This window comes from Abrus precatorius, unplaced genomic scaffold (assembly GCF_003935025.1).
Source record: "Abrus precatorius isolate BTA unplaced genomic scaffold, Abrus_2018 Scaffold3, whole genome shotgun sequence".
NCBI classification, from domain to species: Eukaryota; Viridiplantae; Streptophyta; class Magnoliopsida; order Fabales; family Fabaceae; genus Abrus; species Abrus precatorius.
This window is the reverse complement of record NW_020874373.1, coordinates 3,858,763-3,885,311: the sequence shown is the minus strand read 5'-3', so window position 1 is coordinate 3,885,311 and position 26,549 is coordinate 3,858,763. Positions and strand designations below refer to the sequence as shown.

The window sequence follows — 26,549 nt, the reverse complement described above, 5'->3', positions numbered from 1 at the left end:
ATCCTCTTTTCGTTTTTCTTTTCTTGGATGGCCCCCACATTTTCTTTTCCATTTTTTATTCTCTATTCGATCCAATGGAAAGAAATAGTGTTCTTATTTTTTGTTATTCATGTACTCCACTTATTTTCACTCCCTATCTTCATCGACAAAGGCATGGAAGAAGACAACGTTGGCAACGTTTATTGTTGCAATATTTAAAGTGTCTTTTGAAGATTAATAGTATACTTGAAGTTTATTTAGTTTAATTAAAAACTAGTGTCGTAATGTTTTAAGAAACCCATTTCTTACTAGTTTTTGTACTTTGTGGGGCGCTTAATTTTTTTTAATGCTTATTTATAATAAAAATTTTAATTTTAAAGTAAATGGCTTAATTTAAATATTAAAGAATTTAGAAAAACAAATTAAGAGGACCAAAATTAACATATGTTAAATTATATGTATGGAAAAAAAAAATATATAATTAAATCTTTTTTAATACCCGAAATTCTCACCATGTGTTTATATGATTCTGTTGAACACATTTATTTTTGAATCATTAGCTATCAATTGTACAGATTGTCCTGACACGAATGGCCAAGTACAGGCAAACTATAGTCGTATGTATCAATCCCTCAACTCAACGGATAATACTACCTACTTTTATTTGACACACAAGTCACAACGAACAAGTTCCGTAGATGACGACGGGGATTTCTAATGATGATCTTTCACTGACGTCAACTATTTTTCCTACTCAAATCAGAACCAGTAGCTTATGTTAACGAAGAGGAAGGTTTTTGAGAGAGCAATGCTTCAAGCGACGAATGATCAGTTACAGGGTGGCTACAAGTGAAGTTTTGGCATACAAGAGCTACAACCCTGTTGACTGCATAGTTATTTTTCGCCATGAGAGCAATATTACTGTTATGGACTTCCCAAAATTCCATTTCTTCTTTGTTGTTCGGATCTATATGAATAACCTACGATCAACACCAGCAAAAATGTTATTGATGACTATCAGAAAGAAATGTGAAGATGCAATTTTATAGAGTAAGATGCTCACTGTTCTGTTGGGATCATATACTGCGTGAGCAGCAGTGAGCATGCTTTCAAATTCCTGTGACGTCCTTTCACCGACCACCACCACTTGCTTCGGGGAAGGTACACGCAGCATATCTGCTGCACAACACATTAGAGGCACTGCCATAGCCATGTCTTTCAATCTTTTCTCAAAAACTGCCTGCATTACCGTTTGAAGGGAATTCGTGTTAATTGCAACTAAGTGGTCTAATAACAGAGATTCCCTTTAATAATCCCATCCCACCATTGTTAGCAGATAAATGAGAGAAACAGATTTTAGGAGGAAAGGGGAGAGGGATTTACAGACCAATAGATGTTCTGCATTTCGCTTGTATTGCTCAGCCTTACTTCCAGCAACCATTGAAGCCAATCTTGTAAGATTTATGGCAGAAACCGAGTTTCCAGAGGGTTCTGCCCCATCATGGTCTTCCTTCACACGGAGGAGAACTGAAGAATCTTCTCCTGTATTATTGAAATATCCACCTCCATCCCTATCAAGAAATAAAGCATCCTGCAAGCAACTCGTATCATTAGCAACTTATTGCCTGGTATGACGAAAGAAATTTTCTTGAGCCCAGACATCAATTTTACCTGGGTTTCCTGCAATTCAATGGCCCATAGAAGCCAGTTAATTCCACCACCAAACTCATAGAGATCCAGCAATCCAGAAATCAAGAAAGCATAATCATCTAAGAAACCAGGAGCTTTAGATGGAGAACCTCTGAAACTATGGTGTAGCCTGCAAGTCTCCACATTGTAAAGTTGCTTCTGAATAAAGAATGCTGCTTTTTCTGCAATTCTCATGTACTCCTGTGGCTGGAATTCGCACCATCAAAAGAAAGAGAAAGTTAAACACAATGAAAAGAATCAAGGTGGGTACAGGTGTTCCTCCAGCAACAACATCCACCATTCCTTCATAACTTAAACAGTTGATGCCCTCTTAACTCAGTTAGAAACTATTCATTGCTGAGAGCAAGAATTGTGAGATCAACGGAATAAAATTGTACACTTATGATAATTCACAGACATCTACCAGAAACAGCATCGATAATATTAAAGAGGAGTGTCTCCCATCTTTTTAAATATTGGTAGTCTTCACCTAAATAAAATATTAGAATTCTAACTGCACTACTATATCAGTAGGGAGAAAACTTACTGCAGTGACGACAACGGGAAAGTAGAATTTGGTCCCTTCAGCTTCACTCTTTAGAATCTTAGAGGCTCTCGCAAAAGATGAGATTGCCAGTCCATTCCAAGATACAATAACCTAGAAGTGTAGCAACTCTTGAGAATATGCATACAAGTTGGGAGTCGAAATCATCGTGGGAGGATCCTAAATAAATCAGTAAGATTTACCTTATCATCCAAATGTGGCCTTGGACGCCCTGACCTTACTTCATACAATTTCCGCCTACATTGTCCAAGAATTTCTAGATATGTCTCAACTGACATGCCATATTTTGATGCTATTGCTGAAGGATCTTTTCTCTCAATCAGGACATTCTTTCCCTTGAATTCATTGTGAGGATCACTCATTTCAGATAGGTCACAGTTACCCGATTGCTTGATGTAATAGTGCTCTTTAAAAAGAGTAGCATGCTCTCCAAGTATGTCTTCAACCTAAACAGAAAAAAACTGGGTTGAAAGTGACCACCAAAAATGACAAACCAATCATTAATCATAATACTTCTATGAGAAATTGTCAGGACAATGTAGATATAATTGCATAACTACATGAGGGAATCAGGATTATAAGACACTACCAAACAATTTAAAACACGGTTTTTATTCAGCAAAAATGATCTCTATGAATTATCAGCTTATTATCAACTAAAATATTCTATTTCTATTTGGAAGTACAATATAGAGGCCTACTGTAACCAAACAAATAAAAAACTTAATATCCACAGTTGTGCAATAAATATCAAGGAGAACAAATACAAAACAACAAATTGAAAAATATAAAATAAATGACAAAATTCGAAGGAGTATTATAGCTCACAAGTTCCAGCAAAAATTTCCAGATCAACTTTAAAAATACTGTAGTTAGATTGTCCTTAGCAAACTAACAGTTAATTAAGAAACAGGCTAAACAACATATTGTGCTCTTGAAAAAGTTAATTCATATATGAGGAAAATAAATTGATACAATTGAATCCTAAAAAAAAATTTAATCAACTGCTACATCAGTGGGTTATTGGGCAATGTCAGAAACTTGAAGGCCATGTCACAGTTTTTATGTCAGCTCGGATAGATCTATATGGTTTTGGACCCAACTGAAAGATAAAAAGTTTGGAATGATCTAATTGAATCAATTTATTTTCCGGCGACCATAATGAAGAATTGTATATTTTTCAGGGATCTACAATGTAATTATCCATAAGAAATATATTAAGGAAAGTCAGATAGAAAGTGGATGAAAGACCTCTTTGCTTGTCCATATGTAAAAAGCTCCTTCTTTTTTTCTTGCAGCTCCTTCAGTCTCTGCACTGTCAGCATCCTCTGCTGAAAATATTTCACCTTCTGGACCAATCATGTCTCTCCTTAAATAATCAAGGATATCCCGTGATATACATGAATAGAAGGTATCTTTGGTGATAGAAAACGCATCTAAATAAGCATTAACAAGCTGCCCTTGATCATATAGCATCTTTTCAAAATGTGGAACTGCAAAGATATGACAACTAAACAATTAAATCATCTTTACAGCATTTCAGAACAAAGAGTATTGGATGCAACAGCATATCCTACTTAACATAAAATGTTCAGGTATTTACTCGCAGAAATGACTGCTGTTCAAGGTAAACTTACCATGCCAGCACTCATCCACACTGTATCTGTGAAACCCCCCTCCAATATGATCATGAATCCCCCCATTCGCCATGCATTGCAAGGTAAATAAAACCATTTTCTGACTTCCATTAGCTCCATCCAAGTTCCCTGTATCCTCCAACTTTTTGGAGTGGTAAAGCATCAAGTTGATCTCAACTGGTCTGGGAAACTTTGGTGCAGATCCAAACCCACCAAACTTTGAATCATAGCTCCCAGAGAGCTACAAAGAAAATAGTAGATTGAATGATACTCAAAATTTGAAACACTCAATATGAATTAAGGATCCAAAACATTCAACAACTACATGCAGAGATATTATCTCACATTAAAAAAAAGATATTTTTTTGCTCTCTGTTGTTACAATATATCACTGGTTACTATCATCCATAAATTCATTTTTTATAAATGAGAAGACATGATTGCTATTTTGGTAACAATTTCCCCACTCTCAACCCATAAAACGCAGCTTACACAAGGATAGCAATACCGTATATATGAAAACACTCTTTTCTTTTTCCCGTTTCCTTTTCTCTCCTTTATGTGTCAAAGAAATGAGGGGAAGGCTTTCTAACAAAATTGAAATAGTAGAAAAAAAAGCGGATACTCAAATCATCACCTGCTCTGAGCATAGACGTAATGCATCAGCTGGAACCTCATCAGGCAATTTATCAAAATCTGACCTAGCAGACATTGCCTCAGAAAGCTGTTCAATTGCAAATGCTCCACTCTTGATTAGCATATCCCTCTTTTTATCCCAAGCCTCTTTTACCTTTCTGGAGAAAACAGGAACAAATAGTATACCAACAAGAAAATCAAGAACCAGAATAATAACTTCAAACAATTGGCCTGAAATTTTACACTCAACAAGTTGTGAAATGCTGTCCACCAAATTTATCCACGAAAAAGAGTCTAAACAGGTTGACCGTTCAAACTGACATGTGCGATAGTTCTCACCTAAGTATAGTCTTAAATCCAGGTCGCCCATACTTATCATCGGGGGGGAAATAAGTTCCACCCATTAAAGGTTTCAAGTCCGGTGAAAGAAACACACTCAGGGGCCAACCTCCACCACCATACAAAGCCTGCACATACGTCATGTACACCTGAAGAAAAACTCTTTCAGTAAACCTTGGTTACCAGTGGAACGCCTTAAACTTTCTACGAGCATAACTTAAGGATAATTTATGAGCATTTTTTTTGGGTTCCATAAGAAAGAATATATACATAAATTAACTGAACAGTTGACATACCTTGTCAACATCTGGTCGTTCCTCTCGATCCACCTGTGACATTGACATATTAAAACGCTACAGAACAAAGTAAAACAAAATGGAGAGAAGATTGTTACAATCCAAAGCAATAGAGAAACAAAACTCCTTAATTACCTTAATGCTAACAAACCAATCGTTCAACAACTTGGCAATCCCCTCGTCCTCAAAAGACTCCACCTCCATAACATGACACCTTACCAGTAAACAGTTCACATTCCCAAAAAAATCAATCCATAATTCAAACTCAACATGAACAACAGAAGTTGTTATGACTCACACATACCAGTGGCAAGTGCTGTAACCAACTTCGAATAGAATCGCCATCAACACCACAAACAAAAGCAGCAGTTAATTACGCAAACGAAAATTGTAAAGAGAATATCGAAAAAAGAGAGAATTACTTGATAAGAAGATAGGAACGTCTCGCTTGCGTGCTTCGGCGAAAGCTTCTTCACCCCAGGGATACCAATCAACCTTCAATTGAATATGAGAAAATGGATTATGAGTGAGAACGAAGCAATTGCACAAGGAGTGAGATGAGAATTGAGTGAAGTTAAACTCACAGGGTTGTGTGCGTGTTGGAGAAGATAAGGACTCTGTTCGGAAGCGAGTCGATTTGTGTGGTTGTGGTGAGAAAGAGACGTTGCCATTGAGAGGAGATTGAGTTTGAGAGGGAAAGGAGGTATTGGTGAGAAAGAGAAAGGGAAATTGAAATTTGAAGGAAGGTGTTGGTGATGGTGAGAGAGAAGACGAGGAAGAAGAAGAAGAGAAGAGGAATGGGTGATGCGGTGGAGCATAGAAGAGTTCAGAAGGTGTTACTGTTATTGCTATCTGTGTTTGTGAATGGGAGTATTGGCACTGTGACTGTTGTATATTTGCGTCTCTGTGAGGGAGGGTGGTTGAGGTGCCATGTGTACTACTTCACTTCTCGACGCTTGGGTTGGACCTGCTTTTTCGTCCACAAGTGCCCTGTTCTTGACACACTTCTGTTAAAAATGGATAAAACTTTATACGATAATCCAATTCAATTGTTAAATGCAGGGGAAATGAAATTCCTCTAATTTTATTTTTATTTATTTTTATACGAAAATTTTATTGTTTATAAAAATTATTATTTTTTCATAAATCTGATATAAAAATAAATATTTATTTTTAGATATGTTAATTATTAAATTCTTTTTATACTCTTATTTATTATTAAATTAGTGTTAATTTGACATTCATTTATTATCTTATCTTTTATAAGTAATTATATTTATCTATTTAATATATGACTATTAATTTTACTATTTATTACTAGGAATATTTTTAAAATAAATTAAAAATTTATAATATATAATTATTTTTTATTGATCTTAATAAATAAATTATTTATTTTTATAAAACAATAATTTAAAAAATGATTAGTTAATGGTAAATTATTTTGTGTCAATTTGACAAAAACATCCTTGACTATTTACATAAAATTATTTCCTTTTCTTAATCTTTCAAATATTCTATACGTGCATTATACTCAAATTTATTTTCTTTTGATAAAAATTTAAATTTATTAAATAATTAGTCTTAAAATTTTAAAATAACACTGTAGATAACCGAAAGAATAAATAAATTATGATTTCATATATTCAAATTAAATAGTAGCTTAAACTTATTGTGATGAAAAAATCAATAAAAACCCAACCGCCTAAATTATTGTCGCATGTTAATAAATCAAAACAAATTTCGAATGATCAATTTTTGAATAATTAAGTTATAAATAGAAGTATAAAGTATAGATTTCTCAATTTTAATTTATTTTATTTTATTGTCTAATTTTTGAAAATTTGTTAATTTTGACCCATATTTTTAGTATTAACAATAATCCATTTGACTATAGATGGCTTGGAACTAGGAAGTGAGTTCCTACTTCCAACGTACGAGGGAGAATCAAACTGTCGTTCAACACCATATAGAATGCAGCGAGCACAAAATGCAGAAGTTAATTGCATCGGTTTACATAATAAGACAGTTTTTTTACAGAGTACTGTATATAATGAAATGTTACATGTGAAAGTGCCCCATATCTACTACATTATGACAATCAATCAACTCGATACCGTATGTCTCAAACTTTGGATGATGGGACACATTCAGGAGAACAACAATATGGAAGATCTTCATTATGAAAAGTGCTTCAACAAAAATTTTCAAATAACTTAGGCAAAATCTGCTGCATATCAGCTAGCAGGTGCACCTATAGATTCAGCAAGTTCTTCCAGAAGTTCCTTTTGCTCCATTGTAACACAAGACTGCAAGGAAAAAGTTTTTTAATAATGAAGAGCCTCGATATCAATTAAACAATTTCATTCATATTAACTCGTATTAATGGCTAGGTCTGTAGTATATCACCAGTGCAACTTTTGGTCAGTCTAGTGTTTGGCATTCGTTGCGATTAGTCAAGGGTGTTTTCACTTTTTTTCTTTTAAAAGACCAAGCAGAGTGCAAACCTGTGGGGAGAGGTCTAATCCTTTGTTTTGCTGGGGTTTCCATTGCTCACCCTTGCCGTGTTTGGGTACTATTGAATAAACAAGTTATTTGTTGGTTGATGTGATTATGTGAATTTCGGTTAGAGAAACAATGCCATTTGGCTGATGCATCCCACCATCTCCTTCCCAAATACCCCACTCAACATTACAAATCCAATCCAGGAATTTCAATGATTTTATTTTTGGGTATAAGAAAACTAGGCCCTAATTCACTCGTTTTATAAGAGAAGTATTCTTGCTCGATCCTCATATTCAAGACTGGATAATTGGAGCATGGAATTTGCAGGATTGAAATATGTAGGTAAACCAACATTCAAATTGGATAAGCTATTGGACCATATTAAAAAATTGGGTTTAACTTGCTTCCAAAAGTTAGCTCATCAAACGAAGTTTGTTCTAGCCTTATAAGAGTATTTTATTTCTTAACCGCTATGAAACATCTAAATATTGGTTTTCTCAGAAACCCTTCAAAATTTTCTTGTTGCAGGTCCTTGCTTACCAGACCCATTTTCATCTCAATACAAACCTATTTTGATCAATATACCTTTAGCCGCCTCAAAAAGTGCACAGGTGCACCTACATTAATTAATAGATACCACTTTCCAAGCCTATATTGCACGGAGTCAAACAATAGGAAACGTATCCAAAACAGAAGTTCATTCCATGTCCTAGATAATACCTGAACAGCATCTTCAATATCACCTTCAAGAAAAGAGGTGAGCTCAAAGTTCATCTTCAATCTGTGGTCAGTAACCCTGTTGTCCTAATAAGAAAAATTGAAGTGTCAAAAATTGCTAGTAAACAATATAATCACATCAAGGCAAAACGAAATTTCAGTAACACTCAGCTATTCCACCTCAAACCACTATACTGACAGGAACTACACAACTCTAGATCATTGAATCTTATTTACTTCATTTAACGAACATGATAATGAGGGATCTTAAAGTAATAATTCAATGTCATATTTATCGTATATTTTTAACTTTTCTTTCTAACTAAACAGCATCAACATTGCTTGCCTTACAAATTTATAAAAACAACAACAACAACATAACCTTATCCTCCTAACCTTACACATTTATATAGGGAAAAATTGTTATGAATAATTGTAATGTATGAAACTCATAAAGTTTTTTTGACGGGGATTGGAGATACTACATGTACCTAGTGTATGTATGTGAAAAAATATTTAGACTGCAAGCAACATTGAGTACCTTATAATTGTATGTCCGAATTTTTTCTGCACGTGCACCTGTACCAACCTGTAATTTGAGAAAGTATGGCAAAGAATTTTAATTCCATACTCCTCTGCTCACACATATAGCAAGTATACTATTTGAATTTTAATGTCTAACTAGTATTTTGAACACAAACACAAGAAGGAGCGTACCTGTAATTTCCTTTGATTTCGTATTGACTCTTGCTGCTCCCTTACCTTCATCTCATACCTGTAAAAGATTGTATCATTTTTACATGCGACATACCAAACCATATAGGTTAAAGAGAACACTCAGAAAAATTATACTAATGAACTCAGCATTTGGTTAGTTTTTGGCTTCATGACATCAATATCCTTTAGTTCCTCATGATAATTGAAATTCAAGAATTATTGGGATATTTAATCTTGCCAACATTATTTAAGAGGAAAAGGAGAAAAACAATTTGAAAACATTGCAGACATAAACATGACTCAATTCTAAAACCAGACTTGAGAAGTCAGCAAAAAAAAAAAAATGGAAATGTTGATGCTCACAGTTTTGCTCGGAGCAATTGAAAAGCACGATTCTTGTTCTGAAGTTGTGTCCTTTCTTCAGTACAAAAGATGCGGATTCCTGTTGGCTTATGGAAAAGATCAATGGCTGTTTCAACCTTGTTAACATTCTGCCCTGCAAGACATCTTTGCATGTGAATTCATGGAGGAACTTGTTTATTGTTCAAGAAATAGAAGGATTTGATTGCTTGACTGGAATAGTTCATGTTCATAGATCTATACCTCCAGCACCCCCAGAACGTGCTGTTGTCAGTTCAATATCTTTTGGGTCAATTACAACTTCAACTTCATCAGCCTAGACAAAGATTTCAGGCCTATAGATTTAGATATTGCTCTCAAACCTTAAAAGAAGGAAGGAAGCCAAATATATTCTAACTGTATCAGTATGCTAAAAGTTTTGCAGATTAAAACACATGAATTTAAAAATGATTAAAACAAACAACTCAATAGTGCATCAACCTTTAATCACAAAATTTAATCTTCCTTCAACGATACTAGACAAAGAATTGACAAAACACTGGATCTATATACAAAAGCAGTAACTTTTAGGATAAAATATCAAATTAACAATTGTCCAAATGCAAATTTTTTAATTTTTAAATAATTCCCTGATTGCTTTCAAAACTAAAAGTTAGGATCATGAATATTCTATTGCTAAAAGCCTGAAATATGTACTCCACCTCTGGCATGATGGCCACTGTTGCAGTAGAAGTATGTACACGACCTTGTGTTTCTGTTAGAGGAACACGTTGAACTCGGTGGACACCAGATTCATATTTCAATTTACTGTAAACACGATTCCCTTTTATCTCCATCACATAAGTTTTGTATCCTCCTTTCTCTGCCTAAAATACAGCAAAAAAATATACAAACTACATAAGTGGTGAGAAGCTATTTCTTCCAAAGTTTTCATGAGAAATACCTCAGAGCTCGAGACAGGAGAAAACTTCCAAGAATTCCGTTCACTATATTTTTCATACATTCGGACCTGATTCAATATCAAAGCAGCATCAGAATATGCCTATAATTAAACTGCACATTAATGGTTCATTCACTAAAACATTTGAATGACAACAATGAAAATGTTTTAGAGATAGTTAAGCAATTCAGAAATGATCCAATGACAGAATTATTATATGTGTGTGTACTTCATGCATTCTGCATGGATTATACTTAGAAAGGACAAACGAAAGCATGTACCTACAAGATCACCAGCCCATATTCCAGCCTCGTCACCCCCAGTACCTGCTCGTACTGCAAAAGTCAACGATGACAATAACATTTAGAACTTGAAAAATAAAATAAAATAAATGGAGATGATCATGCATCAATATGTTAAGCTAAGCTATCTAGAAATTCTAGAATGTAAATTCAGTGATGACTTCAAGATGGGGACAGGGGGGAAGCCCAAAATTATGCCTTTCTGTGATGTATAAATCAAATCAATGAGCAAGTTGTAACCATTAAATCCAGTTATGAGCATATGATGATGCACTCTCACTTTTATCAATTTAATAAATTCCTGAATCTAACATATTTTCCACATTTCCCATTATTAAAATGCAAATAATATTTAAATTTTCAGAAATTAGCTTTATGTCCTATTTCATAAGTCTATGACGTGATTCATGAAACATTCAACTAAGCCATAACGTAAAATCAGTGGGCTCCAACAATACTGTAAAGAAAGACTGAAAGAGACAATGTACCTTCAAGCATTATGTTTCTTGCATCCAGAGGATCACTGGGAAGAAGTAATACCTGTGGTTGTGTAGGAAAAATAAATAAGTTGCTAAAAACTGAGGGAAGTGAGGAAAAACTGAAAATACGGAGGAGAGGCTCGAAAACTTAAGATAGCCAAAGACAAAAAGGGCGAGAGCAATGAGAGACAAAATCGAGGAGTTTCATGGTATGGTTTTGAAAAAAAAGGAATGAACATTCATTATAGCCAATGACAACAGAGAGTATATATGATGAATATTACGGAAGAGAATTCAAATTCCTCCCCATGATTTTGAAATTTCAGCTGATTCAACATTTTGAATTGATGTTTGCTACATTGGTATTGAACTAGAATAACCAAACTAAACACAAACTTTCAAGCGAAAATGTGACTAATATTCTCCAGGACAAAACATAAAAACCTTAAGTTTGTCCTCAAGCTCAGAGAGTTGCTTGGACAAAGAGTCGATTTCATAAGATATCATTGCCGCCATATCCTCATCGTTGCCATCATCCTTCGCTAAGGCTAATTAACAACAGTTAAAGAAAACGATCAATATCAACTTCAAGTGTCTAACACAAAGAGAGTTGAGTTCAACAAACCTTTGGTTTCTTCTAGAAGCTTTTCACAGTCTTTAAATCTCTTGTACGTAGACACAACCTACACCACATAAACAACACTAGTGTCAATACGCAAAGTTGAAGTGCCGAAAATTTGATTACAACATAAATTAGAGTACCACATCAAGCTCCGCCACTGATTGTGCCAACTTCTGGTACTCGCTAGGGTTAGACACGATGTCCGGATCAGCAAGCTTCACCTGAAATTTCACTTTTGAGACAAAATTTGTAGCAGAAAATTGGAGCATAGCGTGTATTGACATTGACATACCGATAACTCTTTCCATGTTTTCTCAGCGGACTCAAGCTTCGTTATGAGATAAGGTTCCTGAAATTCGAAACGAATAAAGCAAAATGCAATAGTGGATTGAAGTAACGAATTGTATTGTTATTTCAGTGATTATGGTGACGCACCGCCATGCAAACGATTCTTGGCAGTGTGAGAGTGGTGGTGACGCGTCTGTTGGTGAAATGATGAAGGGGACGGTGTCGTATTGGGAGTAGGTTGCGACGTGTGCCACATATTCGAGGTGTGAAGCTCGCCGTTAAGCTACTCATGGTCGCAGAGCATACGGTGAAGAAGCGCAAGACACGTATATAGAGTGGTTGTGTTACGGTTTGGATGAGATGAGAGACAGTTTCCGTTGGGTCGGTTTCGGGTCAGACTCTTCTGTCAATTTCTGAGGCCCATTAACAATTGGGCATGTCTTGGCCTGCCTTCTTCCATTTTGACTTTTTACTAATTTCGTTACATTTTCTTTCGTATTATATATAATATATGGGTGAAATTATTTTTTATAAGTGTAAGTCTAAAAATTTTTAGACTTAATTTAAATTTTTTATTTAACTTAAATCTAATGATCAGTAAAGTAATAAATTATAATTCATTAGATTTAAATTAAATAAAAGACTTAAATTAAGTGTAAATTTTTTTAAATTTATACTAGTATAAAATTTTTTTATTCTATATATGTCATTTTAAAAGTTTATGTTTTAAAATATTTTTTATTTAATAATTAATGAGATTTTTTTCTATATCTTCTAGTCCTGTATTTTTTCGTTTGGTGTTATAAAGCCTTTTTTCCCTTTTCGAGTGCACCTATTTGCAGTATACAAAAGACATGTTAGACAACGTATATTAATTTAATCAATACTAACAATTAAGTCATAAAAAAAATTAAATCGGAACTTAACTAGACAATGTTTTATAATGTGAAATAAAAAATACCCTCCTATGTCAATAAGTTTTGTAGTCTATATGTAATTAAAATTTTAAATTAATGGTAATTTTATTATTATGATTATTATTATTATTATTAAAAATGACACGTACTGAATACGAGATTTATAAGCGTCGTTGTTAAAGTGAGATGGTGGTGGAAAAATATAAAATAAATGCCTAAAGAAACGTTTCATAGTTTTATATTTTTCATGTTTAATTCAAATATGTACTTAGTCTTATGTTATTTACATTGTCTTTATTTATGATTTTAAACACCTAAATACACATGTTAAAAAGAAAAACTATAAACTTTATGATACATTTTGCCAATCATAACATTAATATCATCATTAAAATAAATAACTGATGGAATATATGGTTAGGCAAATTGATTGAGTGTTTAATTAACCATATCTCGCGTGCTTATATTATAATGATGACATTGAGATTGCTTTAGCATCCCGAGCATTTGGATCCAGTGCGGCCCAGACTTCTGGTAAACGAGCCCCACATTGGGCTCCAGACATATCACCTGAATAATACTTCACAATTGGAATTTATTTTTTGCACCAGTAATTTTTACTAATCATACTATAATTTTTTAAAAACAAAAATTTGAAAGATATTAATTATTTTCATAAATTAAGTTTAAAAATTAATTTTTAAAAAGTGGTAAGAAAAGGGTTTTGCGTTTTGATATTATAAATGTTTATTAAGTGATTGATAGAACTTTTCTTATAACATTTTTTTTTCCTTCTCTTATAAAGTTTTTATTCATATACGATGAATTTTTGTCTCTCTTTATTTAGTCTTTTTTTTTTTCAATCTTTCTTCTAACTGTTTATCTCTCCTTTTATCATTTATCTATATTTATTCTTTTTTTACTATATTTGTCTCATTTTTTTCCTGGATTTAAATTTATTAGAATCACCTCAGACTTATGTTAATTCAAAAAGAAAAAGAAGAAGAAGAAACCTCATTGGAGTTACTTTCAAATTTGGGCCAATCTAAAAGTTAAGTTTGTTGTGCTAGAAAGTGGAAGATTAGTTTTAAATTTTATTGTGCTTAGTATTTGGAGGATTGATAAGTTGTGATTAGTATTCATGTGTTTAATCTTTTAATGTGTATTTAGTATGCATTGTTGTAATGCTTTTAATATTTAGCATAGTAAGTGTCGTTAGAGTTTGTTAATTCATGAATATTTGAAAAAAAAAAGTGATTTGATACAAACATAAAAGCTATATCAAGTGATTGATCAGCAGAAGACAGACATGTAGTAACTGATTATTTGTTGACAAAGAAAAAGTATTTGATACTAATTCTGAAAAGGCCACATTTGTTTTCATACACAGATGGGTACAATTATGTTAATGCTAATGTCTTAGTGATCTCTCTCATGTAGAGTGAGAAATGATCAGAAATCCAATTTATCAACATAGATAAGTGGATATATATAATTGAAGCCAAGTTGAACATACAAGGTTAGCTGCATATCCACTATTCCGTCACCTATTGGCTCACCCAGGCGATGCTTAGAATTTGAGTGTGTGTCCCCACTGCCCATAAGTCTTAAAAGGGTGGGGTCAAATGTTTAGTGCACATCATGATGTGGTCACCTTCTTTTCACCCCTGCTGCACTAATGTCTAATGATACACGCAGGAGTGTTCAGGAACACTCTTTAATATACTATTTTAAGATTTTTTTTTCGACATATTTTGAATTATTAATTAAAAATTACAAAAGTGTGGTGTTAAGAATTTTTTATTATATATATAACCTCTTTCATCCCGATGTGTGATTTGTGTAAGAAGTCCTCTTTTAAAACTTTTTTGGCTGTGGCTATCTGATTTTCTCTCTTTCAATTTTATGGTTGCTATGTACTAACAATGTTTTTGAACTTTTTATGTTCCAAAAGCAAATAGAAATAGGAGGTTCAGCGATCCAAAAGCTACACTTTATTGTACTTGGACTTAAATTAATAATGGTGATTCGAATTTAATGGACTGTGTAAAAGAACATAAGTGGTAATATGTTTATTAATGTTTAAAACGAAGCAAAACCCATAATTGATTCTTCAAACATCCGTTTTCATAATGTTTTGCCTATAAGGCTATAAGAGAATGTCTATTAACACGCTAATGCATCTATTATTATTCTTATTTAATTGGTTTTAATATAATTTCTATAAACTATTTAATTAATTAACAGAGGAAAAATGATAGTTTGAGTGTAAAAGTCAAATTGAATATCAAGAGTCACAGCACACTCAACTTTATAGTATTTATTTTATGATATATAGAACCATTAATCTTGACGAACTTTAGCAAGCACGAACAAAGCCACTTTTGAGTTTAAGAAAGTTTACTTGATATGAGCATTTTAAGTATTGATGAAATGTAAAGACAAAGTGGCACGAATTAATGCATGTGTGTCTCCTATGTTTATAGACTTGATACAAGAATCAGCATTGCCTTTACCTTATCCTGCAAATCAAACATAGAGAATAATTATATCGTATCAAACAACAAATATTTCAGGAGAGGGAGAGAGAATTAAGAAATGCTTTTTCTTTTTACCCTTTTAAGTAAGAAGACAGAAAAAGTAGTGGCTAATGCAGCTAACTACATCATAGTTCTGCTTTAGGATCTCACTCTTAAGGTTTGAGACACACGGTCCATTTTGAAGTTAGATTCCTAATCCTATGATAGAGATAATAAGGGAGCGGTTTTGACATATATATGAATGAGGAAAGGAGTACAAAATTATGCTCATTTGAGTCTCTTTTATTACCATGTGACTCTAAAGCTAATTGCACTTTGACAAGAGTAAATTGCAGAGTTAAACTGTACCACCTTCAGCTGTTCTTATTTCTATTGGTGGGGTTGTTGACAGTGAAGTTCTGATGAATGAATGAAATCATTAAAATAAGTTTTTAAGGTTAAATTATGGTTTTTCTTTTCATTTTTTATGTAATTTTGTATTAGCTTTCTGTTGACTTTATCTATTAATTTTTGGTTATTGCATGATTTCTTTAAATATCATATTTTTACTTAATTCTTTTAAATATTATAAGTTTTTTATTATATCTTTCGTCTAAAGTGTCAAGTAAGAAATAAAACAAATAAAAGTCTAATAGGGGTATTAAAGATGGATGGAAAATTTCTTTTGAGAGCTAGCAAATAACTTTCTAAAAGTAGGAGACAAAATAAAACATTATGATATTATGAGAAATTGAAAATATAGGTTACTCAATATTTTTAAAAATAAATAAGAATTTATAAAGTTTTTAAAAATCATGACATTTTTTAAAGTTTAAGGTGTTAAAAGTAAATTTTCTATTTATAAACTTAAATATCCTCAAACACAATTACAAAAACCAAATAACAAAATATCTTAAACTTAATATTTCATTGTGCTGATTACCACACGGACTATTCAGCCATTAGACAAAAGAAATTGATGGTCTCATCATGACCACCAGATGGACGCAGTCAATTATCATGATTCATCCAACAGTTGTCACATGAGTAATTGTGATAACAACTTTAGTGATATGTGATGGTGATATATATTATATTGATATTACTCATAATGTTTTATTATTATTATTCTCTATCACACTTAATTATTTTATTTTATATGTTTTTTATTTTATGATATAATAAATGTTTTTAAATTAAACTTTTCAATTTTTTCTTAACCAATAATATTAAGAAATAGCACATGTTATTTAATTTAATGCATGTTGCCGGAGACAATGCACTAAACTTCAGTTCCTATCGCATCGAATAAGCTCCAATCATGCATTGTCCCTGTCCTACGTCAAAATAATTATTTCTTTATCTCGTGTCAATTAATACGGACTATCTTAGTTTAATTTGTGATTTTGAGAATGAGTCTTATTAAATGTTACTGTCTTGAATATTCAGAATTTTTTTTACCGTCTGTAATAATTTTATTCACCTCAAATAGAATTATTTCTAATAAAAAATATTAAAATATTTTGTGGGTGATTTAAATAAACAAGTGTTTTTTTAGTTGTTATTGCTAGTTGCTTCTGAACCTAATTTAACTTTAAAATAATGGGATTGGAAGCTTGTCTAAGAGATTGCAACATGCTAATTTTCCACCATTTTAAACAATACACGTATTTTGGCTCATTAGTGTACTACCATGTTTCATATTATAGTAGTAACACGCAATGCTATTCATACTTTTAATTTCCACTTTTAGCGAACTTTACACATAATACATGTATTTAACTACTTATTTTAATGCTATTCTTTACGTGGGTATCTTTAGCTTACTATTATTATTTCTACTCTTTGGGATTCCAGCAATATCTTAAAACAAAAACCATGTAAAGAAAAGCGAAGACCACTTATAGCTTTCACCGAAAAGTGCAAGCACACCTGCATTTGCCTTTATTTAAGATTATAAAGTATGTTTCCATGTCATCTCCATCCTTTATGCCTGCATGGTTTCATGTGACTTACACTTCACTTCAACTTTCTATTGACAGAAGGAAGAGGGCTCAAGAAGTGGTCCTCAAAACACAGTTTTCTGTTGGATTCGATTTAACTGATATGAAATAGGTCGTTAACACAGTGACATCACTGGCTGATCAGTGACAATTCTTTGGTGGAGGTTGGTGCTTAAGCATTATCAGTTTATCACATTCACACATGGGAGTTGTAACTGTTGGTGAATTGAAGCCTAGCGTTTCAGGAAAAAGGACTTTTCGTCCAAGTTCAAGCATAAGACAAACAGCTGAATGGTATATAATCTTCTGTTTCCCAAGATGTTTTGTTTCATTTAGTGTTTGTTTGCAATCATACATGAGACATTTATATACATTAATGAGGGTGATTTTTTTTATTTTGCCTTATCTGCCATTGTGATAGTGCAATGACAATAAATAATATCTTCTTTGATTTTTGACTGTGCTTAATAACGTTGTATGATTTATGTAATTGACCTCATCTAGTGAGATAAGTTTCGATTGTTGTTGCTATTAGTGGTGGTAGGGTCTTATCTGGTTGTTGTGTTAATCCAACTCATGTATTTTTTCAATCTTCCAAAATTTCTCATGTGACAAAGTCACAGCCTGTCCAAATTTATGAAAGAAAACAACATTTCATGCATCATGGCATAGGTTAAAACACTGAGATTTGTAGATAAAGATGTAACATTGACCTTCATGTAGTGCTTTTTACCCACCTGACAGGGGTATGGTGCTGCATGGTGAATGTTCAGATCTCATTTGTCAACAATGTGAACGACAATTAATGTTTGTCTGTCAATTATTCTCGTGCTTTTATATCTTTAGGCCCTAAATGAGTGAGGGGATGATGTAATAGGAGCTCACCGACTATGTAAACCTTTTGGCAGCACATAGAACAGGACAACCCTTAACATCAACCTCACCATTCTAGAGTAGCTCTAATATTGATTTTTCCTTCTTATCTTAGCTGTTCAATGATTTGAAGTAATGGGTTCCACTGCAGTGACACAACCGATTCTGAAATATCAATTTGACATGGAAACTCATGTAACAATGTTGTCTGCAGTAGTGCTTATATTTTAGTCTTGCCCAAATTCTGTATTTATTGAGTAGGGGCCATTCTCACCTAAGATCTTGATATTGGAAGATTAAGTTGTCTTTTGGTTTATCAAAAGCACATGGCTTGAGCTCCATTTATATTGAAAATACATGCTAGGAGAGGTTATTTCAAACTCTATGATAATTAATTTTGGTAATATGTATGCCTGCAGTTGAAGTTTTTGCTTAATATTGAAATTTTCATGTCTTATGTCATATAATAATTAAGCCAGATTTGTTTATGCAGGCCAATATCTGACGTCTCTAGTGATCTTACCATTGAAGTAGGAACATCAACCTTTGCACTTCACAAGGTAATGGAAACAAGCTGCCATTCTGTTAGATTAAATATTCAGCATGATTTTCTTAGGTGTTTATAAATATTTGGCAATTTTCTGAATTGATCGTTGTTTTATTTTATTTTTGCTATCAAACATATATTTTTAGCACCTTTAAAGAGAATTTCATGCCCAACCATAGTCCACTAACAATAGTGGCTGGTAAGTGAAAATAGAATCATAAAATATGCTCATTGCTTTTGCTGGGGGCTGATATGCTAAGAATTCTTGGTGACTTCTCTTCATGACTAAAGTTAAAAAAGTAAAAAAAATAAACTTAAGAAATAAATTAGAATGTTAAGCTATCATGAAAACAGAAAATTCATAGCAAACATTTTCACCGTGAACTTGCAAAATTTTCACCAGTTTCCTCTTGTTTCCCGGAGTGGAAGAATTCGGAAGCTGGTCTTAGAAGCAAAAGATTCAAAAGTTTCACGCGTAAGTCTCCCAAGTGTGCCAGGTGGTGCAGAGGCATTTGAGCTTGCTGCCAAATTCTGCTATGGAATCAATGTTGACTTCACACTCTCAAATGTTGCTTTGCTACGTTGCACAGCTCATTTTCTTGAAATGACAGAAGAACTTGCAGAAAAAAACTTAGAGTCTAGAGCTGAATCATATCTAAGGGACACAGTGCTCCCTAATATACCAAACACCATACATGTTCTTCACTGTTGTGAGACTCTTCTTCCCATGTCAGAAGAAATAAACCTTGTCAATAAGCTAATCATTGCAATTGCAAATAACGCATGCAAAGAGCAACTTACATCTGGTTTACTAAAACTTGATCACACTTTCCCTTCTAAATCTATACCAACCATGGAACCAGAAACACCCTCAGATTGGTGGGGCAAGTCTTTCAATGTTCTTAGTCTTGAGTTCTTCCAACGAGTTGTATCTGTTGTGAAGTCAAAGGGACTAAAACAAGACATGATCAGCAAGATTTTGATGAACTATGCACATAGTTCCCTTCAAGGGATTGGTGTTAGAGATCCTCAAGTGGTCAAAGGAAGTCTAATTGACATGGAACAACAGAAGAAACAAAGGATCATTGTTGAAACCATAGTTGGCTTACTCCCAACTCAATCAAGAAAAAGTCCGGTTCCAATGGCATTTCTCTCTAGTTTATTGAAAGCTGCAATAGCAACATCAGCTTCAACTCCTTGCAAATCTGATTTGGAGAGGCGAATTGGTCTACAACTTGACCAGGCAATTCTTGAAGACATCTTGATTCCAACAAACTCACCTCCAAATACCCTCGTCACAATGTATGACACAGATTCAGTTCTGAGGATCTTTTCTATTTTCCTTAACTTGGATGAGGAGGATGGCGAAGACAGTGATAACTTTGTTGATGAAAGCCAAATGGTGTATGACTTTGACAGTCCTGGATCTCCAAAACAAAGCTCAATTCTTAAGGTATCTAAATTACTGGACAATTACCTCGCTGAAGTAGCGCTAGACTCAAACTTGTTGCCATCAAAATTCATAGCACTTGCAGAGCTACTCCCAGATCATGCACGTATTGTGAGTGATGGACTCTATCGAGCCGTTGATATCTTCCTTAAGGTGAAAACTCCCCTCTAATTCACTCTTTATGGTTTCAGATTGTGTTAGAAAGTGATTAAGTGCATGCTTGTACAAGTTTTTTTTAGTAAAATAATCACTTATATTTTAAAATCACTCACAAAACTGTCAAAAAATAAGCGATTGTTTCTTCAAAATAAGCTGAACCAAACATGCACTTATTTCCTTAGAATTTTTTTACAGGAAGTTATATTTTAGTATAGTTACAATTATAAAAAACACATTTTATTTTAAAGGTGTCATAATTTCAACTCCTAATGTCATCTAAAATATACTATTATCGTTGATTCTAGTAACCAATGTTGTATCTGGTGTTTGTTTCCTTATGATAGGTTCATCCAAACGTGAAGGAGACAGACAGGTACAGGCTGTGCAAAACCATTGATTGTCAGAAACTGTCTCAAGAAGCATGCAGTCATGCAGCTCAGAATGAAAGGCTACCAGTGCAAATGGCAGTTCAAGTTCTTTACTTTGAGCAAATAAGGCTTCGCAATGCCATGAATGGAGGGCACAACCAATTCTTCTTTGGTCAATTCCCTCAACGTTCTGGCAGTGGCGCAGGGAGTGGAGCCATTTCCCCTAGAGATAACTATGCATCAGTGAGAAGAGAGAACCGAGAGCTGAAGCTTGAAGTTGCAAGAATGAGAATGAGGCTCACTGATTTGGAGAAAGACCATGTTTCTATGAAGCAGGAGCTTGTTAAGTCTCACCCTGCCAACAAGCTCTTCAAATCATTCACCAAAAAACTAAGCAAACTCAATACCCTATTTCGGATAAATAGTATTAAGCCAACTGGGGGCAAAGCTAGTTCTGAAACTCGCTTCCCTTTTCCAAAGCGAAGGCGCCACTCAGTTTCATGACAATATTCAAATATGTAATATATGTATAGTAATACTATGCATAAACATAATGCATGGTGTGATTGTGTCTATTTTTCAGTCAACAGCTTTTTGAGTTATGTCCTTGCTAGCTGTGTTCAGTGCTCCTATCATTACCCTGATGAACTATTCGAAAATGGGGTGCTCAATTATAATAGTATCACCCTCATGAGAACAGGAAACAGTTTCTGAGACATCAAAATTTTCTATACCGATACTCGAAATAAGAATTTGTCGTCACTTGAGAGGTATAAGCGTGATGACATGCTACCAATACCGTGATTTTTAAGATACAACAACTCATTGGAGACACAAGAAGAATGAGAAAAGGAAGAGGGAAAGTGTATTATACACGAAACAAGTAATAATTATTTCCCACTCCATTTTTATGAGCAATAATAGGAATCCAAAGTCCAAATCATGAAGGTGCCCAAAGACCAACATATATATATATATGTTCCAAAAATTACATCACATTATGTAAATCAACACAAACTAATGTTTTGCACATCGATTATGGAATTAAAAATGAAGAAAAAATTGTTAAAAACTATTATTAATACACTATTATAATAATATTTAATATTATTTTTATTCATTCATTTTTTCACTAGTCTTCTTTTCGTCAACAATTAACAGTCTGTACATTCTTCCGTGGGCCAGCCCATCACGTATTTCAACCCCAATGGCTGTGCGGCCCAGTGTTTAAACGACGCCGTAGCAACAGAAACATTGTGTTGGATTTGGAATCGGCGTGTTGCAGCAGTGTGGAGTGTGAAGGATGAGGGTTTCATTGGCAGGGTTTCGAAGCTCGTTGCCCTTTTCTGGTTTAATTAGGTAATCCAATCCATCGATTTTCACTGCTTCCTCGCACTCTCTATTATTATAGCATTCCTCTTTTGTTTCTTTCAATTTTTTTTCCAAAAAAAAATGTTAGGGTTTTGTTGTGTTATGTTAAAATGGGGCAGTTAATTGTTTGTGTTGGTAACAGACAGGTTGAGGAAGAAATGGAGACTGTGATAAAGGTGCTGCAGCCTGGACCCTTGGGAATCATAGAGCACAAGTTTTCTGCTGAGGAAATTCGTAAGGCTAATGCTACGGTTTCTAAAGCTGTAGCCAATTGGCGAACTAATGCAACCTTTCAAGACAACGTAAATCATCATGTTTTAAAGGACTATATTCACAAGTGAACTTTGGTAAACTTGTCATTTATTATGTTTTTACTATAATATGATGATATGCACTATGCTATGGAATAATCAATCTTGATTTTTTACCATCTGCTTTTGTTGGGTCTCACCTATTTCTGAATTTGTGTATTTTGGGGTACTTTAGTTGTGAAAACTCTGTTTCTTGAATAATGGCCCCTTCCAAGAGAAATAAATAAATAATGTCACGTTATCCTTTTTTTTTCTTCTTAATTTTAATCCTTTATGTTAGTAATATTGTGTTATTAACTAAGTAATATTGCATAGTTATGTTAAAGAGAAAAAGATATGATTTTTTTTTATCAAATTTAATTAGTGAATTGTACTATTAATTATTTATAATCTTAAATAAAAAACGTATCTTTTTCTCTTACTTTAACATCCAAAACATATCATCGCAGTTTCGCCGTGTTTCAATTGCATTTACCATTTAAGGATAAGATGCAAGAAAATGAGGGGAGAAAGTTTTGTTTGTTAGTGATCTTTTTTCTTCTTGGGTTTGAGTTACGTAAGCCGTTTGTGTTTGATCTTTGACCGGGAAGGAGTTCTTCTGCTTAGCTATTTAGGCACAAAGCTGACACCCCTCTCATAAAAAACGATATAAAACACGTCAAAAGTGCACTAAAATTGCTTAAAGAGACTCAACTTTTATAGCAAAATCTATTTATCAACTAGGATGAGAAATGAAGTAGATCCATTATCTTGTTGCTTGTATTATCTAATAAGGATTTTATCTAGCCCAATTCCTAAACATGCGTCAAGCTTTCGGTGGGTTTATCAGCTAAGGAAACCGCACGCTCTTTGACATGGAGCATTATGCAAAGGTGAAAGCTCCTTTGAACCCGAAGGTTCTGGTTTTTCAAAGCAACTCTTATGCATGTGTTTTGGTTATCCAAATACAAATATTGATTAATTAATGCACCGAAAAATGTTAGAACACTATTTAACACATTTCTTTAACAATTTTTTGTTTTTACTACAACAGATCTTATGTCATTTTTTCCTCTTGGCCGTGTATAATAATGAACTTTTTCAAAAGGTGTTCGTCATCAACCATCTCTTTTTCTTTTAAAACATTTAACTTTTGAGTGAATTTACGTGAGTTTCACTAAAAACAAACTGGTCCAAGTTTTTCTTTAATGGGATCTTATGAGATTTATCGGATAAAAATAATATGTTAAAAAAAGTATATATTTTACTAACGTAGTCTCATAAATTAATCTTATACTTCAATCTTTAATATTTGAAATTCTTAATTATTTTTCTTCCACTATTTATTTGAGTTTATCAATGTTAACTTTAAAAATTAATTAGTAATGATAAAAATGATACAGCTTGTCCAATTTAACAGATTATACAAAAATGATATCGTTTAGTCGAAATTCATCTAAAAAAATATGGATATTCTAAAATGTAATGTTATACTTGTACAGAAACGATATTTAAGATTGTCAAAACAACACTGTTTTTCGTTGTACATGTCATGTCATCTTTTAGGATTATAGCAAGCATTTTAAAGTTAATAACCTTAAGCTTAAATAAACTGAGGGGGTGAAAATTAAACTTGAAATTGATAAATGAGAAGGACTGAATTAATACAATATTATTTTGTTTTTCAAAAGAAGGTTAGGTTATATTCTAAATATAAACTATAAAGACACTCTCTTGAGCATATTTTTTTTTCAAGTTCAATTATTGTTGGCATATACCAACCCTTGTAAAACAAAAATGAAAAGGACCTTGGCATATGCGGTTCTACAATTAGTATGGAACAGAAAAACTAGTGCGAGGCCAGTTCTTGGCATCGCAGTGGGGACTATGGATTCCTCGACAATAGCTTCTGCTTCAGAATTAATATGCATATTTTATTTTTTACTTTTCACTCATCTCATATTTTAAGGATATCCCACTTATAAAGCTGGAATATGTGCGTAAAAAAAGTAAATAAACTGTGCCATATTGGCTACTCTCCTACATCAATGTACGTAGAAACTGGTGTTTAATTTCCTTGCGATACCCTTTAGATCACTTATTACTTTAAATAGTTTCAATGTATCTATAAACACTACAAATAGGAAGTTCTACTGTCCTTCATGGGATTACTTTTCATGCACTTCTTTCTTTTCTTTTTTGTAACTTGTATTGTTTTCTTCAATTTGATTTATTAATCTCCTTATGCTAATAAGAAATATTAAAATCATAAAAATATGGTAAAAAAAATCCATGTTTTGATTTTTTAATATTATTTAAAATTTGCATGTTAAAAAATCATAACATTAAAATTTTGCATTCAAATATAATAAAGAAAAAACTGGCAAATAAAAAATTTGATTAATATAAAATTTTGAAAGTAAATATTTTTTAAATTGAGTAAAAAATGAATTCAATTCCTAAAAAGTTGGAATACTAAAAAAAATTATTCAATAATAACACATTTATGTTACACATATACATTTTAAAAGATAAAATTTTGAATAGAGGTCATCGAATTAGGATACGGTATAATTTCATTGTACCCAAAAGAGTGGGAATATTTGCTTAATTTCAAAATTTATGTGACTCAAATAATAGTATATTACTATGTATACACGCTTGAACATATGTACGCACTTTGAATATATATTTTAACCAATTACCACAACTATATATTTGTGATTGATGCTGTCAATGTTTAAGTAGCTTCGAGTAAGTGCTATTTGCATATTATTAATTACACATCTCTTCCATATTGCCCAGATAAAATCTTCGAATTTGGTATAATTCATCTAAAATTTATCATATACTAACTTTAATTAATAAACGTCTGTCCACAGAACTCAAAATCGGATTATTTGTAGGTGAGCATTACATGACAAGGCCATGTATGGTCAAAGCCTGATTTGCATTATACAAAAGAAAGAGTGCAGTTTCTGCTCCACAAAAAAGAAAGACAGAGACAAAGAAAAATGACGAGTACAAGCATTTCTACACTAAAACGCCTCATGATTCTAATAGCTAGGGACTGCAATAATAGTATCATCATCAACTTTTAGATTGGAACCTCTTATTTGATCATGTGGGGGGGAGTTTTCAACTGCATCACCTACCCTAGATGAATATAGCTTTAGCCCTGAGAAGCAATTGGGCAAGCTTGTTTTGAACGTTGAGGCTTATGATTTCATCAGCACCACCTATGAATTGTTGTCCAATGAACACTGCAGGTACACTTGGGCTGCAACCAAGTTGGAGTAATGCTCTCTCTACTTGTTGTCCTCTAGGCATTTTGTCTACCTCAATAACTGCAGGGTTGGCACCAAAGCCGCATATGAGAGCCTTCACAGTATGGCTCATGCAACAAGTGCTCTTGCTGAAGATCACAACTGGTTTGTCAGCTGTCAATGTTGTCACCACATCCATTGTTATGATATAATTTGGGTTAAGGCTAAATATGTGGTTTAGGTGTGAATTGAAGAATTTAGTTTGTTTTGCTATGAGGAACTTGAGATCAAGTGGAGGTCTATTTATACCAGTTGTAGATGGTTTATTCTGGTAGATGAGATTGGATAGTTTCACATAGAAAGGAATAAACATCTGAAAAAGGAATAAACATTAAAGTAATGTCATAGATGGATTCCCCAAACCTGCACGGTTAGTGCAATTGAGTTTAAGTGAGTTTCATTTATTAGATTTGTTTGGGTTGATGAAAAGGAATGAAATAGAATTATATTATGTTTTTGATTAAATAGTTTAAAATAGGATGAAACGAAATGAAATACAACAATCGTCCAATACTTTTTTTTTTCCTCTTCGTTAATTTGAGATGAGGCAGAACATTTTTCTTATTCCATTATAACAATATTTTATTTTATTTCTTACTCCATTCTTTTCCATCCTTGTTCACACACCATTTGATATTAATGTGAGAGAAGTAAA

At 33.1% G+C, this 26,549-nt stretch overlaps 5 protein-coding genes across 8 annotated transcripts; 2 read left to right on the top strand and 3 right to left on the bottom strand.

Moving 5' to 3' along the window:
* Nucleotides 1-405: 405 nt before the first annotated feature.
* On the bottom strand, nt 406-6,148 carry LOC113863945 (spermatogenesis-associated protein 20). 2 transcript variants are annotated; one of them, XM_027497747.1, is made up of 15 exons: nt 5,726-6,148; nt 5,564-5,636; nt 5,446-5,467; nt 5,277-5,355; nt 5,142-5,174; nt 4,846-4,994; nt 4,508-4,664; nt 3,871-4,111; nt 3,485-3,726; nt 2,416-2,679; nt 2,216-2,326; nt 1,651-1,875; nt 1,367-1,570; nt 1,043-1,219; nt 406-959 (listed from the first exon to the last, which is right to left on the bottom strand). In XM_027497747.1, the coding sequence occupies exons 1-15, from the start codon at nt 5,957-5,959 to the stop codon at nt 753-755; spliced, it is 2,418 nt and encodes an 805-aa protein (XP_027353548.1). In that variant the 5' UTR covers nt 5,960-6,148; the 3' UTR covers nt 406-752. The 2 variants fall into 2 exon arrangements, with proteins under 2 accessions (XP_027353548.1, XP_027353549.1); XM_027497748.1 differs by lacking the exon at nt 5,446-5,467 and having other exon boundaries at nt 444-959; nt 4,508-4,994; nt 5,726-6,139.
* Nucleotides 6,149-7,114: 966 nt separating this feature from the next.
* On the bottom strand, nt 7,115-12,404 carry LOC113861157 (peptide chain release factor APG3, chloroplastic). Of its 3 annotated transcripts, none has more exons than XR_003504128.1 (15): nt 12,219-12,404; nt 12,076-12,132; nt 11,924-12,004; nt 11,787-11,844; nt 11,606-11,709; nt 11,171-11,222; nt 10,666-10,715; nt 10,384-10,449; nt 10,142-10,306; nt 9,684-9,756; nt 9,444-9,576; nt 9,081-9,138; nt 8,905-8,952; nt 8,367-8,442; nt 7,115-7,450 (listed from the first exon to the last, which is right to left on the bottom strand). XR_003504128.1 is itself a non-coding variant. In XM_027493776.1 (15 exons), exons 1-15 carry the CDS (start codon nt 12,360-12,362, stop codon nt 7,379-7,381), a joined length of 1,245 nt encoding a protein of 414 aa, XP_027349577.1. In that variant the 5' UTR covers nt 12,363-12,404; the 3' UTR covers nt 7,115-7,378. The 3 variants fall into 3 exon arrangements, 1 of the variants encoding a protein (XP_027349577.1); XM_027493776.1 differs by having other exon boundaries at nt 8,367-8,450; XR_003504129.1 differs by lacking the exon at nt 7,115-7,450 and adding an exon at nt 9,216-9,263 and having other exon boundaries at nt 8,424-8,450.
* Nucleotides 12,405-17,701: 5,297 nt separating this feature from the next.
* Nucleotides 17,702-21,411, top strand: LOC113863581 (BTB/POZ domain-containing protein At1g03010). Its single transcript, XM_027497214.1, has 4 exons — nt 17,702-17,804; nt 18,877-18,943; nt 19,334-20,533; nt 20,884-21,411. The coding sequence occupies exons 1-4, from the start codon at nt 17,713-17,715 to the stop codon at nt 21,409-21,411; spliced, it is 1,887 nt and encodes a 628-aa protein (XP_027353015.1). The 5' UTR covers nt 17,702-17,712.
* Nucleotides 21,412-22,152: 741 nt separating this feature from the next.
* Nucleotides 22,153-22,750, top strand: LOC113861362. Its single transcript, XM_027494134.1, has 2 exons — nt 22,153-22,266; nt 22,421-22,750. Exons 1-2 carry the CDS (start codon nt 22,211-22,213, stop codon nt 22,617-22,619), a joined length of 255 nt encoding a protein of 84 aa, XP_027349935.1. The 5' UTR covers nt 22,153-22,210; the 3' UTR covers nt 22,620-22,750.
* Nucleotides 22,751-25,724: 2,974 nt separating this feature from the next.
* LOC113861361 (monothiol glutaredoxin-S6-like) lies at nt 25,725-26,033 on the bottom strand. Its single transcript, XM_027494133.1, has one exon. The coding sequence runs from the start codon at nt 26,031-26,033 to the stop codon at nt 25,725-25,727; it is 309 nt and encodes a 102-aa protein (XP_027349934.1).
* Nucleotides 26,034-26,549: the final 516 nt, after the last annotated feature.

What these genes read in the sequence shown, in the direction of transcription:
- LOC113861362 (XM_027494134.1), top strand. Translation starts at nt 22,211, where the DNA reads ATGAGGGTTTCATTGGCAGGGTTTCGAAGCTCGTTGCCCTTTTCTGGT. An exon ending in CCCTTTTCTGGTTTAATTAG is followed by an intron (nt 22,267 to 22,420) that starts GTAATCCAATCC and finishes TGTTGGTAACAG; the next exon opens with ACAGGTTGAGGAAGAAATGG.
- LOC113861157 (XM_027493776.1), bottom strand. Translation starts at nt 12,362, where the DNA reads ATGAGTAGCTTAACGGCGAGCTTCACACCTCGAATATGTGGCACACGT. An exon ending in CTCCTGTCTCGAGCTCTGAG is followed by an intron (nt 10,307 to 10,383) that starts GTATTTCTCATG and finishes GCTGTATTTTAG; the next exon opens with GCAGAGAAAGGAGGATACAA. An exon ending in CAGTGGCCATCATGCCAGAG is followed by an intron (nt 9,757 to 10,141) that starts GTGGAGTACATA and finishes ATCTTTGTCTAG; the next exon opens with GCTGATGAAGTTGAAGTTGT.
- LOC113861361 (XM_027494133.1), bottom strand. Translation starts at nt 26,033, where the DNA reads ATGGATGTGGTGACAACATTGACAGCTGACAAACCAGTTGTGATCTTC.
- LOC113863945 (XM_027497747.1), bottom strand. Translation starts at nt 5,959, where the DNA reads ATGCTCCACCGCATCACCCATTCCTCTTCTCTTCTTCTTCTTCCTCGT. An exon ending in TCCAACACGCACACAACCCT is followed by an intron (nt 5,637 to 5,725) that starts GTGAGTTTAACT and finishes ATTCAATTGAAG; the next exon opens with GTTGATTGGTATCCCTGGGG. An exon ending in TGTGGATGAGTGCTGGCATG is followed by an intron (nt 3,727 to 3,870) that starts GTAAGTTTACCT and finishes ATATCTTTGCAG; the next exon opens with TTCCACATTTTGAAAAGATG.
- LOC113863581 (XM_027497214.1), top strand. Translation starts at nt 17,713, where the DNA reads ATGGGAGTTGTAACTGTTGGTGAATTGAAGCCTAGCGTTTCAGGAAAA. An exon ending in ATAAGACAAACAGCTGAATG is followed by an intron (nt 17,805 to 18,876) that starts GTATATAATCTT and finishes TTGTTTATGCAG; the next exon opens with GCCAATATCTGACGTCTCTA. An exon ending in CAACCTTTGCACTTCACAAG is followed by an intron (nt 18,944 to 19,333) that starts GTAATGGAAACA and finishes AATTTTCACCAG; the next exon opens with TTTCCTCTTGTTTCCCGGAG.